General features: G+C 52.6%; 4 protein-coding genes across 4 annotated transcripts; 2 read left to right on the plus strand and 2 right to left on the minus strand.

Annotated features, from left to right (window-relative positions):
- Window positions 1-3,877: 3,877 nt before the first annotated feature.
- On the minus strand, window positions 3,878-4,402 carry NEUTE1DRAFT_77143 (uncharacterized protein; the record flags this gene model as incomplete). The annotated part of the gene is made up of 1 exon (XM_009850058.1): window positions 3,878-4,402. One exon carries the CDS (start codon window positions 4,400-4,402, stop codon window positions 3,878-3,880), a length of 525 nt encoding a protein of 174 aa, XP_009848360.1.
- A 1,196-nt stretch (window positions 4,403-5,598) lies between these two features.
- NEUTE1DRAFT_116054 (uncharacterized protein) lies at window positions 5,599-6,013 on the plus strand (the record flags this gene model as incomplete). Its single annotated transcript, XM_009850059.1, has 1 exon — window positions 5,599-6,013. The coding sequence occupies one exon, from the start codon at window positions 5,620-5,622 to the stop codon at window positions 5,785-5,787; it is 168 nt and encodes a 55-aa protein (XP_009848361.1).
- Window positions 6,014-6,895: 882 nt separating this feature from the next.
- On the plus strand, window positions 6,896-9,888 carry NEUTE1DRAFT_77145 (GTPase-activating protein GYP7; the record flags this gene model as incomplete). Its single annotated transcript, XM_009850060.1, has 4 exons — window positions 6,896-6,955; window positions 7,037-8,381; window positions 8,498-9,079; window positions 9,175-9,888. The coding sequence occupies 4 exons, from the start codon at window positions 6,896-6,898 to the stop codon at window positions 9,603-9,605; spliced, it is 2,418 nt and encodes an 805-aa protein (XP_009848362.1).
- Window positions 9,889-10,019: 131 nt separating this feature from the next.
- Window positions 10,020-11,183, minus strand: NEUTE1DRAFT_77147 (uncharacterized protein; the record flags this gene model as incomplete). Its single annotated transcript, XM_009850061.1, has 2 exons — window positions 10,020-11,039; window positions 11,146-11,183. The coding sequence occupies 2 exons, from the start codon at window positions 11,170-11,172 to the stop codon at window positions 10,146-10,148; spliced, it is 921 nt and encodes a 306-aa protein (XP_009848363.1).
- Between the last annotated feature and the right edge of the window lie 1,064 nt (window positions 11,184-12,247).

Here is a 12,247-nt window from a genome sequence, read left to right on the forward strand (position 1 = left end):
CGTCGAGACTTTGATCCTATCGCCACTCTTGAGTCTTGACGGCCATCACTGGCTGCTACAGTCGCGTAGGATAGCTCGTGTGTACACTATGTACATGTGCTGGAAACTGGGAATATAAGTCTGCGTCAAATGTTTAATTGGAATGCCTGCCCGCCTGCCTGTCGGGATCCACGATGAGAAGCGAGTCGAAGAACAAACGCTGATCCCGAGCGGACAATTCACCCAGCCCTGCTTGCCTTTCGGGCAAGATGAGATGCATGTCCACAGATCATCTTTCGTTAGCTACTGCGCCCATCTCCTGTCTTCCATATTATGTTCGTCCAGATTCTTCCCGTGTCGCTCCAATTTATTTCAAGGTCTGCCCCCTTGAGGCACAATCTGAAAGCGTGACGAGCTTTCACTAGTTCGCGCCAGAACAAAAGCCTGAGACCAGGGTGAAGCTTCCATTGCGCCCGTGATAATTACAAGTTGCCATCCAGTGGTGAGCTAAAACCCGCAGAACCACCAAGGTTGCCAACTGTTGGAAACTTCCAGCCAGGCGGATGCTACCCCGTTGAAATTAGTGCTATGCGATGGCCATCTGATTGGCAGACGAGTGTCATTGCTACGCCATCATCCTCTATTTGGTGGATAAATGCATTGCAAAGTATGGAATTGAGCCAGCTCCCTCTCAAGGCTGGCTGCGAGCTGTTAGTGCACTATCAGGGCGACCGCTATGCGCGAACAACCCGAAATACTTACCTGTGACCGAGTACCGGAAAGAGCCCCGGGCCGGTGCGATTGCGGGCCCCTCCGTTGCAGTATATGTAGAGATACGTACTGTACCGTCCGCCGCGTCTTGCATGGAATGGTTAGACGTACTTACCGCTCGGCCGTTACGGCACGGGTCGAAGATCGAATCGGCGGAGCTACCCGCTCGGTCATGGCTGATGCAATGATCAAAGTGACGTTGGCTACCGGGCATGACTTCTTTGTTTACCACTACCATGACTCCCTGCCGCCCAGCGCATTGAACTGAACTGACGGGTAGATACTCCTGTCCAGCATCATGACCAGAACGGCCAACTGTCGCAGTCACCTACTCCCTGCAGGGTCCTCGAGCCAAAGCACGCCGAAACAGCAACCTCTGCAAGGAACTTGAAACTGTGAGTGCCTACCGTAAAGACTCGTGCCATTGGGTTTTAGGTTCCCAGGAAATCAGACATAATTTTCAAGCATCCTGCAACATTCATGCCCACCGGAAATTCTATGCAAGACGGTGATTTTGAATGTCCCCACCCTCCCGCGCCCATGAAAAGATAGGTGCAAAAAGGCATGACATTTAAGAATCGAATTTACAGTGCTCCGGGCTCTTACGCTGTCTCCCCCACTCTTTTTACCGGGCACAAAAAGCACATATTCGTACAGTATGCTTATAGATTATGTCTGATTTCCAGGGAACCTAAAACCCAATGGCACGAGTCTTTACGGTATTGCCAGGACTCGTTACTGTACCTCCCGCTCTACGTTAAAGCAAGCACAGGAAAGCTGATGTGAGGTGTGCTCAGTCACAACGCCTAGGCTATCTTGCGTTGAGCGGCCGAGCTGTAGCGTATCATGATGGCAAGCAAGGTTTGCTAACACTTCTCCAACTCGGTCGAACAAATCCCTGTTGCGGCATTAACACCCAAGCGGTCCAAGAGTTCTGGGATTCGGGTGATCCCGTCTGCCTGTGCTGCTTTTTGACATGAAGGTTCCTGGGACCAAGTTCGAAGTCCTCCAGCCTCAATCTGAGGTGACGGCTTCGCATTATCGGCCATGATCTGTAAAGAACAAAAGATTGGCGCAAGATGAATGTCTTGACTACTTTTCGTTATTTACCTTATGTGTCCCTCAACCAACTTTGGCGAGGGGAGGGACGTTCTTGGTTCAAGTGACTCAAAGTTTTGGGATTGGTGAGAGGTCGGGCAACTGCCCCTGTGGCAGCGATCGAAGAACCCGGACGCCAAGTTCCATCCGCTCCTTCACTGCAATTGACGTAGATTGCATATTATGGGTAGTCGTAGGTACCTACAAAGGTATTTATCCGTCTACTTTGTTCAGTTGCTAGATCTCTCACCTGGATCCTGCCTAGTGTGGGACGAACCGACCGAACCCAGAGGCACGGTCATCTACACAGTACAAGGGAAGGTCCACGGCGTCGAGACCGTTCTTTCCATCGTCCGCTATAACCCCAACCCTGGCTGATAAGCTGCCAAGTACCCATGATCTGACCCTCCACGCACTCGGGGGCTACCTATGGCATACCGGCATACCTCTAGAGGTACCTCCTCTCCTCAGTCCCTCCCCCCCAAATCACCGTTGACAGTATCCGTCCCTTTTGGGTGATCTGCCAGTACATTTCCACTTGTTTTCTGCCCCAAGTTCTCCCCTCCATGATTCCCCAATTCTAGCCCATCTTGGCCCTCAACTTCTCACTGCGCTTCCTTGCAAGCTCCGACTGCGAGCTGCCCGAGGACAAGCTCCACCAAACCCTGTCCCGTGCCGCCTATACTGCATAGTACATCCCTAGCCTCCAGCTCACAGCTACCTACCTGCGTGTCACTGCACCTCACTTCAATTGTTTGAATCTTACCAATTGTGGGATCCCTCATTGGCGTCCAGAAGGAACATTTCCAAGATGCCAGGTGAGTCCTGCAATTCTTCCATCATCAGATTTCAATGTTCCATTCAATGCTTTGTCCTTTTCCCTTCTACCTCGAAGTCGAAGGGGGGGGCGGGCAATGCGGCCAGTAAAAGGAATGGAATGGTAGATTTCGGTCACGAAACCTACCTCTAAGCAACGAACGGAACCATGCTCGACCACCATGACACATGCGACGGGTACCTACCTCTACCACCTGCCGCTGCCTACAAGCAGAGGTACCCCTGGGACTGCCTGCGACACCAGGTAGAAGTGCCGACTCTGCTTGTCCCTATGCTACAGGGTCGATGCTTCCTCGCCTGTAAATAGATGCTGGGGTCCACCTCCCCGCTGCCACGAACAGCTTAGCCAATTGCGGGCCCGAATCCAAAGTGGAAGCAACGCCAGACATTTGTCCCTCGAGGTTCCTCGCACCCGATACTTTGACTTCGTGCTGCCACTTCACTATTTTGCTGGCAATCCTTCAGGACGGAACTTGAGCTACATTTCACCTCACTTATCCGCTTTCCACCGAACCATTTCTCGCCCTTCCACCTCGAGGCCGCACGAACCAGGACCGCCTGACCCAGCTAGACACCGCTCGCCGCCCTTGCCATCACCTTCTACCCACCTACAGCCCACCACTCGCTCGCGCTGCCGCTTGCTTCATCTCTTCCCATACTAACAACATGCCAGTCAACTTTGAAGATCCCTGGTTCAAGGGCCAGGAAGTGTAAGTTGACCTTGGCTCCCAGTGCTGATCATTGAACCTTCAGAGTCGCTCGCTAACCGCCTACCGAGTAGATCCTACAACGTATCCGAGCTGCAGGAATGCGCCATCGCCGTCGACGCGTCATACTTTCTCCGACAGCTCCTCGAACAAGCGGAAAACTATAACGAACCGCTACTGACCGCTCTCGGAGGCCTCACCGGCATTCAGGCGCGCATACAAGTCGAATTGGACAACTGGCTCAAGAACCGCACAACCCCCTTTTTCATTTTCGATGGCCAACCTATGGTCGGACAGGACGAGGTCACCACGAAGCTGGGCCGGGAAATCCAGAAACAAACCGGTGTTGCGTGGAAGCTCTACAGCGAAGGGCAAGCCGAGGCAGCTGTGGCCGCTTTTGGCGAGTGTGCGAGTAAGTCGTCTATATCTTGGCTTGTACGGTTCGACAATAGCTTACGGGTCAAGGTCTCTACAACATCCAGGCTTTATATCCCATGCTCCAAGAGGAGCTGAGGCTGCGAAAACTTCACTTTCTGGTCGCGCCTTACAATGCTGCTGCGCAGATCGCATACCTGGACATGATCGACTCTGATCAATGCGGCGGCATCATGGGCCCGTTGGAGTTGATGCTCTACCCTATTCAAGACTGCGTCATCCGCTCGATCGACTGGACCAGCAACACCTGCGCGGCCATCTCCAAAAAGAACGTAATGAAGGTGCTCAACGTCAGCGAGCCACACTTCATTGACGCCTTCCTCATGACCGGCACTCCCTTCCTTCCTCCGTTTCCTCCGCTCACGGATTCTACCCTCGTCAAGAGCCAGCCTTACAACATAGTGGATGCCATCAACATGCTCCGGACAGCCGACAAGTCGGTCACAATGGTCAGCACTACTTTTCACGATTTGATCAAGAACCAGGATCCTACCTGGCTGGACAAGTACCGCAAGGCATGGATGGCTGTCAAGCACTTTGTTTTTATTGCGGAGAGCGGCGAAGTCAAGGTTCATGACGCGGACCACCTGACAAACGACAACCACGAGTATTTAGGCCTCCAAATTCCCTGGGAGATGTTCCACTATCTCAATACTGGCCTGATCGGGCCTCGCCTCTTGAGCTGGATTACGCACAGTCAAGTATACGTTTTGCCGACTCTGGACGGTTCCGCTACCGAGGAGTACAAGAAGCTTGTCTCAAGCCAACTCGTCCCTCTCGAGGAGACTGCGCTTAGCTTGGTGCTTGCTCGGTTGCACCGTGGAATTGTGTACAAGGATATCAAGGCGAAGGTTTGGTATGATGATAACTACTCCGCTACTGTGCTCGACCATCGTCATGAAGCTAGGACCAAGACCAACTACGGAGTACAGATGGCCACGTGGGCAGTTATCAAGGAGGCGGATATTAAGCAGCATTTCCCCGGCTTCGAGCATGGATCGATCTTTTCCGAAGTGCATGCTTTGACGAAGCCCGATTTTGTCAAGCTTACTTTCGCGGAGCAAAGGAACAAGGCGAGGAATGTTGAATCAGCGAGTATCATCAAGTCGATTTGTTTATGGAGGTACCTCCATGTCCGCGGCTATATCGACGACCAGCACAACTTGACTAATTGGGGCAAGGCTTTGGACCGCGCCATGGTCACGCTGGAGCCAGTGGTGAAGAAGTTTCCTACGGTTCCCTATCTCTACGAATCGGTGCTTGTGGCTATGGAGATGGTCAGATTTGGACTTCTCAACGGCAGTCTCAAGGTTGTGGAACCTCTGAGTCTCCCTATGCACGGCGATGACGATGACAAGTCTAGTCTGATGCTGATTAGCCGCTGTGCGACACTGCTTAAGCTGCGACACCAAGCTAATGGATACACTGGTCCTTTGAGTAAGAATCTGTTGACGTTCCACTCGTTGGCTGGCGAGGTTAGGAGTGCTGAACGCGCTTTGATGGAGGCCATTTTGGCTTCTCTTTTCCTCTACGGTCAGGGACAAAGGAAGAGGGATGATAGCTGGGAGCTCAGCCACCAGTAAGTTGGACCCTCTATTCACACGTGCTGCTACTCTCGAATCTTGGATGATAATTGCTGACTTGGACATTTAGGCTTCCCTTCCTCTTCAACCCCGATGTCGCTCTCGGAATTGCCGTCAAGACGTACTTTGACGAGACGATCAACTGGAACAGTGAGAAAGAGAAGGCCGAGAGGCTGGCAACGTTCCCCGATGCGTTCGTGCCTTACTCTATGGCATTTAGCGAAGACTTGGAGATTGCGTGCGAATTCTTCGAAGCCGTGTATGCCGGTTTGCAGACGTTGGACGGCCAGGGCATCTCGGCCAACGATATGAAGGCTTGGAGCAAGGCGAAAGAGTATCTGGCACCGCGGATACTGAAGGATGCGAGTGGCAACTAGAAGAGCCCACCCTCCCAGCGTAGAGCGCGTCTTGTGAGAGATCACTTTGGTTTTAATGTGTAAGTGAAGCACACTATGCTTATACGCACATGCAAGACTGCATACAAGCCGCGTATGTTCGGAAGGAGGGTCCGGCTTGATGGTTTCGCTGCCGGAATATTTGGCGCGCCTACTATATTTCAAAGAAGCAATCAAATATTCAAGAGGCAAAAGGCCGCGTAATAGTAACTAGACTGGGTGTTGGGTCCTGCCATACCTACACTAGGCATTGAACATGGTGGTAGTTGGGGGGTGAAAGGAGCAGGGGTAGAGGTGCCGCCGGGTCGTCGTGGATTCAGGAACCCCCCTGTCGTGGCGGTTTTTGTCTGGACTGCGCTAGAAGTACTACTGCCCAGTAAATATCTGATAGGGTGACGAGGCCTGTGACGACCGTCTCGTTGACTTACGACAACACAGTAGTACCTACCTAGAGTTCACGATAGCGTGTTTGACGGCGGGCTGCGCTAACATGCAGCAGGACTTCGGTCGCATAACAGCTCAGCGCGGGGCATTGCGCTTTGGCAATTGATGAAGAAAGAGTTGAAATACCTACGTCGAGTCGGGAGACTGAGCGTGTGATCATTAAAGCTTGTGACACTAACGTTCGTTCCGTCGGTTATTAGGAAACTTCCAGTCCTTACACCAACCACATCCCTCCGTTCCATCACCTGCCACTTCTTGCCTTGCACAAATAACTTGTTTTCAAGAGTGGCGCACAATTATATACTTTCCGAACGGCTAATCCCATTCAATTATCTGCGACAAAGACGGCTATTGAAAGGCCGCTGCTCACTTTCTGTAGCACAGTGTATAGTCGATGGCTGTTTTCAATTGTTAGTCCTACAGCATGACACAGATCAAGAAGATGACGTCGAGTATAACCCCACCCGTTACGGACAGTTCAACATCAACATCAACATCAACATCAACATCAACATCAGCAGGTACAACCACAACGACAACAGGAAGCATTGCAACAGCCGCGCCAGCAACAGTATTACTAACGCGCCCGACTCCAGTACCGACTTCGAGACCACAGCCTTCATCACCCACCGGGAGCTACTATGCCATGAGCGACGACGAGGAAGGCGATTACAACACCATCACTCACACCTCTATGGGAAGAGGGGTGAAACTTCTATACACCAAGAGCAAGGCATGAATGGTCGGTATCCTTTATTTTATTGCCGCAATGCTAACCGAATCCCAGGTCTACATCCACCCAACGCCATCCGCAAAAGATAACATCCCCGGCTATATCGCGCTTCTCCAACAAAGAAACCAACACCGCGATGACCGCCCCGTCTCCTCCTCCTCGCGGGATCCGAGCAACACCCCGGCATCCTCGGACCTCCTCCTCGCCTGGGTCCCCGAGTCTCAACTTGGCGAAGCAGCCAACCTCTACGTGAAAGTCGACCTCTGCGACGGCGACTCGCCACCCAAGCAATCCTACCTCGTCCCTCCTCCGCCAACCGTCACTACGCACCGCGGCTCCGTCGGGCCCTATGCCTTTGCCATCCCCGTCAGCGCTATCTACAGCCTGCTGATCCGCCCACCGAGCGTGGGATGGTGGTGGGGCAGCATCATCATCAACAGCCGAGGCGGCGACAGTTTCCCGGCCCTTTTTTTCCATGACAGCGAGTGCCAGAGTACCATTTTGCAGAAGAAGAAGCGGACGGCCGACACTTTTGACCCCTTCGGCGAAGCGGGTCAGATGTTCTGGGGCGGCGATGAAGTGCTCCGGTGGCTGAGGCGGTACGTGCAGATTGAGCGGAGCGGGGCCGAGCCGAATATATACCTAGTCGAGCCGTCAAAGGAGGATAGTGTTGCATTTGGGGGGAAGCCTACAACAAATACGGCGGCACAGGCGGGATCTTCGCGTGGAGGGCCAGGTGGCGCCAATGCTAAGGACCAGGACGCCGGCATGGACCCGTTCGTCAAGCTGATCAAGGAAGCGGGCTGGAATCTGATGGAGAAGTTCAGCAAGGTGACCACGTTTACCCGCCAAGCGGCCAACGATGTTTTGGACAACCCGCGCGTGCCGCCGCAAATGAGAAGGCTGCTGAGGAACCCGGAGGTGCAGACGTTGCAGGACGAGTTCGACAGCGCGAGGATTTACCTGGCAAGGTGGGCGATGGGTATAGCGGAGCAGAGCGATAGGGACAGGAATAGGCGGATATGGACGGCGCGGGATGTCATGGAGCTGGAGGATACGGATGTGGGCGAGTTTGAGCTAGTGGATGGGGCGAATAGCTTGAGTCTGGAGGAGAGGAGGAGGGTTCTGACGCTAAAGGAGTGGAATGGCTTCTTTGACGAGGAGACGGGGAGGTTGAATATTACCGTTGACGAAGTGAAAGAAAGGATCTTCCATGGCGGCCTTGATCCTGAGGATGGGGTCAGGAAGGAGGCGTGGCTGTTCTTGCTTGGGGTGTATGATTGGTACAGCACGGCAGACGAGCGCAAGGCACAAGCGGCATCGTTAAGAGACGCTTACATCAAGCTCAAGGGCGCCTGGTGGGAGCGGCAGGTTGATTTGGGTGGTGAGGGCGAAGAGGGTGAGTGGTGGAGAGAGCAGCGAAACAGGATCGGTAAGGCTTCCTTTCCAACACATCAGCGTTTATTGTCTTTTTTATATATATATCAGAGATTCCTAACACAGTATTACTTACAGAGAAGGATGTTCATCGAACAGACCGAAACGTCCCAATTTTCGCCGGCGAAGACATCCCCCACCCCGACCCCGACTCCCCCTTTGCCTCCACAGGAACCAACGTCCACATGGAGCAGCTGAAGGACATGCTTCTGACCTACAATGAGTACAACAAAGGTCTGGGCTACGTCCAAGGCATGTCCGACCTGCTCGCCCCCATCTACGCCGTCCTGCAAGATGATGCCCTCGCCTTCTGGGCGTTCCAGCACTTCATGGACCGGATGGAGCGCAACTTCCTTCGCGACCAGTCCGGCATGCGGGCACAGCTCCTGGCGCTGGACAATCTGGTCCGTTTCATGGATCCAAAACTGTACGCCCACCTTGAGTCGGCTGACAGCACGAATTTCTTTTTCTTCTTCCGCATGCTGCTGGTGTGGTACAAGCGCGAGTTCGAGTGGGCAGATGTTTTGCGCCTGTGGGAGGCGTTGTGGACGGATTACCTGAGCAGCGGGTTCCACTTGTTCATTGCGCTGGCGATTCTGGAGAGACATCGCGATGTGATCATGACGCATTTGAAACACTTTGATGAGGTGTTGAAGTATGGTAAGTTTGAACATCTCCCCTATCTCCCTCCTCGTCATTATCATCACTAGCCAAACTATGTACTGTATGCTAATCATGATGCCCCACACACATAGTGAACGAACTGTCCACCACAATAGACCTAGAATCCACCCTCATCCGCGCCGAAGCCCTCTTCCAGCGCTTCCGCCGCCTAGTTGAAGCCATCGACAGGAAAGATCACTTTCCCGGCCCCAGAAGGCCGTTATCAACAGCCTCGTCCTCATCGGTATCAGCCGTTCTGGCAGATGCGGAGGGTTCAAAATCATCCAGTCCTCCGTTGCCGCCTCGGCCTCAATCAGGGCCTAGGACAGCGTCTTCCCCGTCAGTAGCTACGACCAAGGATAACAAGGGCAAGACTACGGCTACGGCTACGGCGGAAGAAGACAAAGGGATAGTAGAAAAGATCATCACGCCGGCGCTGAGGAAGCTGTTGAGTCGGGAGGTGGAGATCATACGGGCTCCGGCGAGGGAGGGGGCTGGATATCCGACTAGGGAGCGTGCGTAAATTTGGGTTCGGGAAAGATGATGAGGAGGTATGGACATATACCTGGAACGATGAGATGACCGTGATAGCATTATCTGTGTGTTTTTGGGAAGTTGGCTGGGATAGGTATTGTGATTGAACATGGCTAGGAAGGATAGGGTAGGGCATCATTAATGGGTTATAGCCATTTTAACAATGGAATACACGGACTTGCTGTGGCCTGAACTGTATACTGGCTTTTGCTTTCAGCTTTATGGTGTAACTCGTAACGTCTGTATTACTGCAATAATAATGGAACAAAAGTATACAAAAAGAAGTGAAGATCTAGAACCAAAAGTTGCCAATCCCTTAACGCCTCATAAGTCATTGAGGGTTGCCGTCATCGAACCGCCTCAAGACGGGACGGATTCCCGCTCCTTGCTTGCTCATCGTGATATCGAAACCATGTGGTATCCCAGCACTCTCCAGCATTACTCAATATCCTCCTTTATCTCCTTTGATCGCCATTTCTTGTTCTTCCTCAAAAGAAATACAGTCATCGCATCATCCTAGCCTTTTGTCCTAAAAATCATTAGGGAGCGCCATCCCCCTCAACCCGCTCTGCTGATTCGGCGCCGTCCCTGGCCTGCTACCACTGTACCCGTTACCGCTGTAGTAGCTGTTCCTTTGGCCATGACCATGAGCAGCCGCATATCCCTCTCCCATCAACGTCCTATCACTCCCCGCAATCCCCTGCTCCTCCCTACTGTGTTCCATATGCTCGTTCATGCCCTTGTTTCCCCTGTACCCACCGGTCCCCTTTGTCCTGACCGCGGGATACAAGTCGATCCAGAAGGAAAAGATGTAGAAAGAAAAGATGAAAGCGATGGTCCACTCCAACACCGCGGCCGGGTTATAGTGCTGAGTGTAACTACAACTGGCAAACGCGACGGCCAGGATGATCTCGACAACGACAAACGCAAGCTTGACCCAGAACGAGATGCGCAAAACGCGGTGCTCGCGATACCGCATGCCCAGGCGCTGGTACTCCCAGCAGATGAAGATGGCACTGATGACGTACCCGGCAATGAACAGCAGCAAGAAAATATCGTGCAGCCGGGGGTATCGCGCCGTGTCAAAGATGCTCAACAGGATCAGGCCGCAGGTGCCGATGATGGCAAACACAATGGTGATGCCCGAAAGGACCTTTTCCGTCACGGTGGTGTTGGGCACCAAGCGGCCCTTGTGGCGGAGCCAGCGGTCGGCGCCGAAAGAGAGGTCCAGGAAGACGGTGGTCACGGAACAGCCGGCTATGAAGAGGGGCTTCAAGGTGGAGGCGCCAACGTCGGAGATGTAGGCTATGGTTTGCCGCGATTCCATGGAGGAATAATGACGCCGGTGTTCGTCGGTGCACCAGTAGATGAGCAGGCCGAGGAGGGTGCCGAGCCAGACTACGCCGGAGATTATTGGAAAAATCTGGAAAAGGGGCATTGTGTTAGCTTAGCTTGGGGGAAGGGGAATGAGAATGGGAAGAAGGAAAGGATGGATGGATGAATGAATGGGGGGAAAGGTGAAGGTTTACCCAATATGATAGTATCCCTCGCAACATTTTAACAGGGTTTGTTATTCTGTCTGATGTCTAGGTGGTTGGTGTAGTGTACAAGCAGAATATGATGTAACACGGGTTCTGTGCGCCCACAGCTTCGCTAGTAAACTAGATGCACGAGCAGAGATGCAGGAACAAGGAACGAGCGTGTAGGAGTTTGGACGAAGCACGTCCCGTCGTTATGAAGTATATGGTCGTAAGAGACCAAAAATTGTGGTCGTAGTAAAGAATACCCAAGGGTTGAGATGCTGACAACGGAAGCTTAAAGAATGTTGGAAGCTCGGTCGTCTCGGCTGCCACAATCGACTGTTTGGGTGCTAGGTAGATATGTACCACGCTTTGTTGATTGCGTGTCCAGGAGGGTCGAGTGGAAGTTGACAACAAACTACAAGAAGTTCCGGGTTGACACAAGGAAAAGAAAAGTCAAAAGGGGAGTAAGTAGGACGAGACGAGATGGACTGCGCACAAGGGGGGACCTTAAAGGGTTATCCTGGAGTTATGTTCTGGAGTCTATGGTAATCTAGACACGCTATGATGCTTACTCTCGTGGATTACTTCCTTGTCTCTGCCATGGCATGGGTTTCGTTTTCATCATTGTCCTTTTTTTCTTCTCTAATCCTAGCCCAACCTACGGATGATCTCCGGCTTGTACCCAGCGCGCGCGGACTAATGTCGACGCTCGTCCACGAGGAGGAAGAAGCCTTCACACTGCCACTTTGGTTGGGTGAGCAGTGACGTCAGGGTCCAGGCGCCTGCTCATCCCTGTGGAGCACTGAGACTTCGGGGTTTAGCGTGTCTCTTGTTGGTCTATCCTTACGGCTACAGGGGTCTTTGCTTGTTAGTGCTTACCTAAACGAGTTTGACGGTGTGACGGTGTCATCGGCGGGCTGGGCAGGGCATCGCACGGCACCGCGGCAGAGGTTCCCTTGATGGTGATATGCATATATATCATGATAAGATATCCATGTTGATATGTGAAGAAACACTACGGATGTTTTGATACCTTCTACCCTCAAAGAAAGATGTCTTTTTGTATATGTCGGGATGAGTGAGAAACAAATATGGAAATCGCTGTCTC

This window comes from Neurospora tetrasperma (assembly GCF_000213175.1).
Source record: "Neurospora tetrasperma FGSC 2508 unplaced genomic scaffold NEUTE1scaffold_1, whole genome shotgun sequence".
NCBI lineage: Eukaryota > Fungi > Ascomycota > Sordariomycetes > Sordariales > Sordariaceae > Neurospora > Neurospora tetrasperma.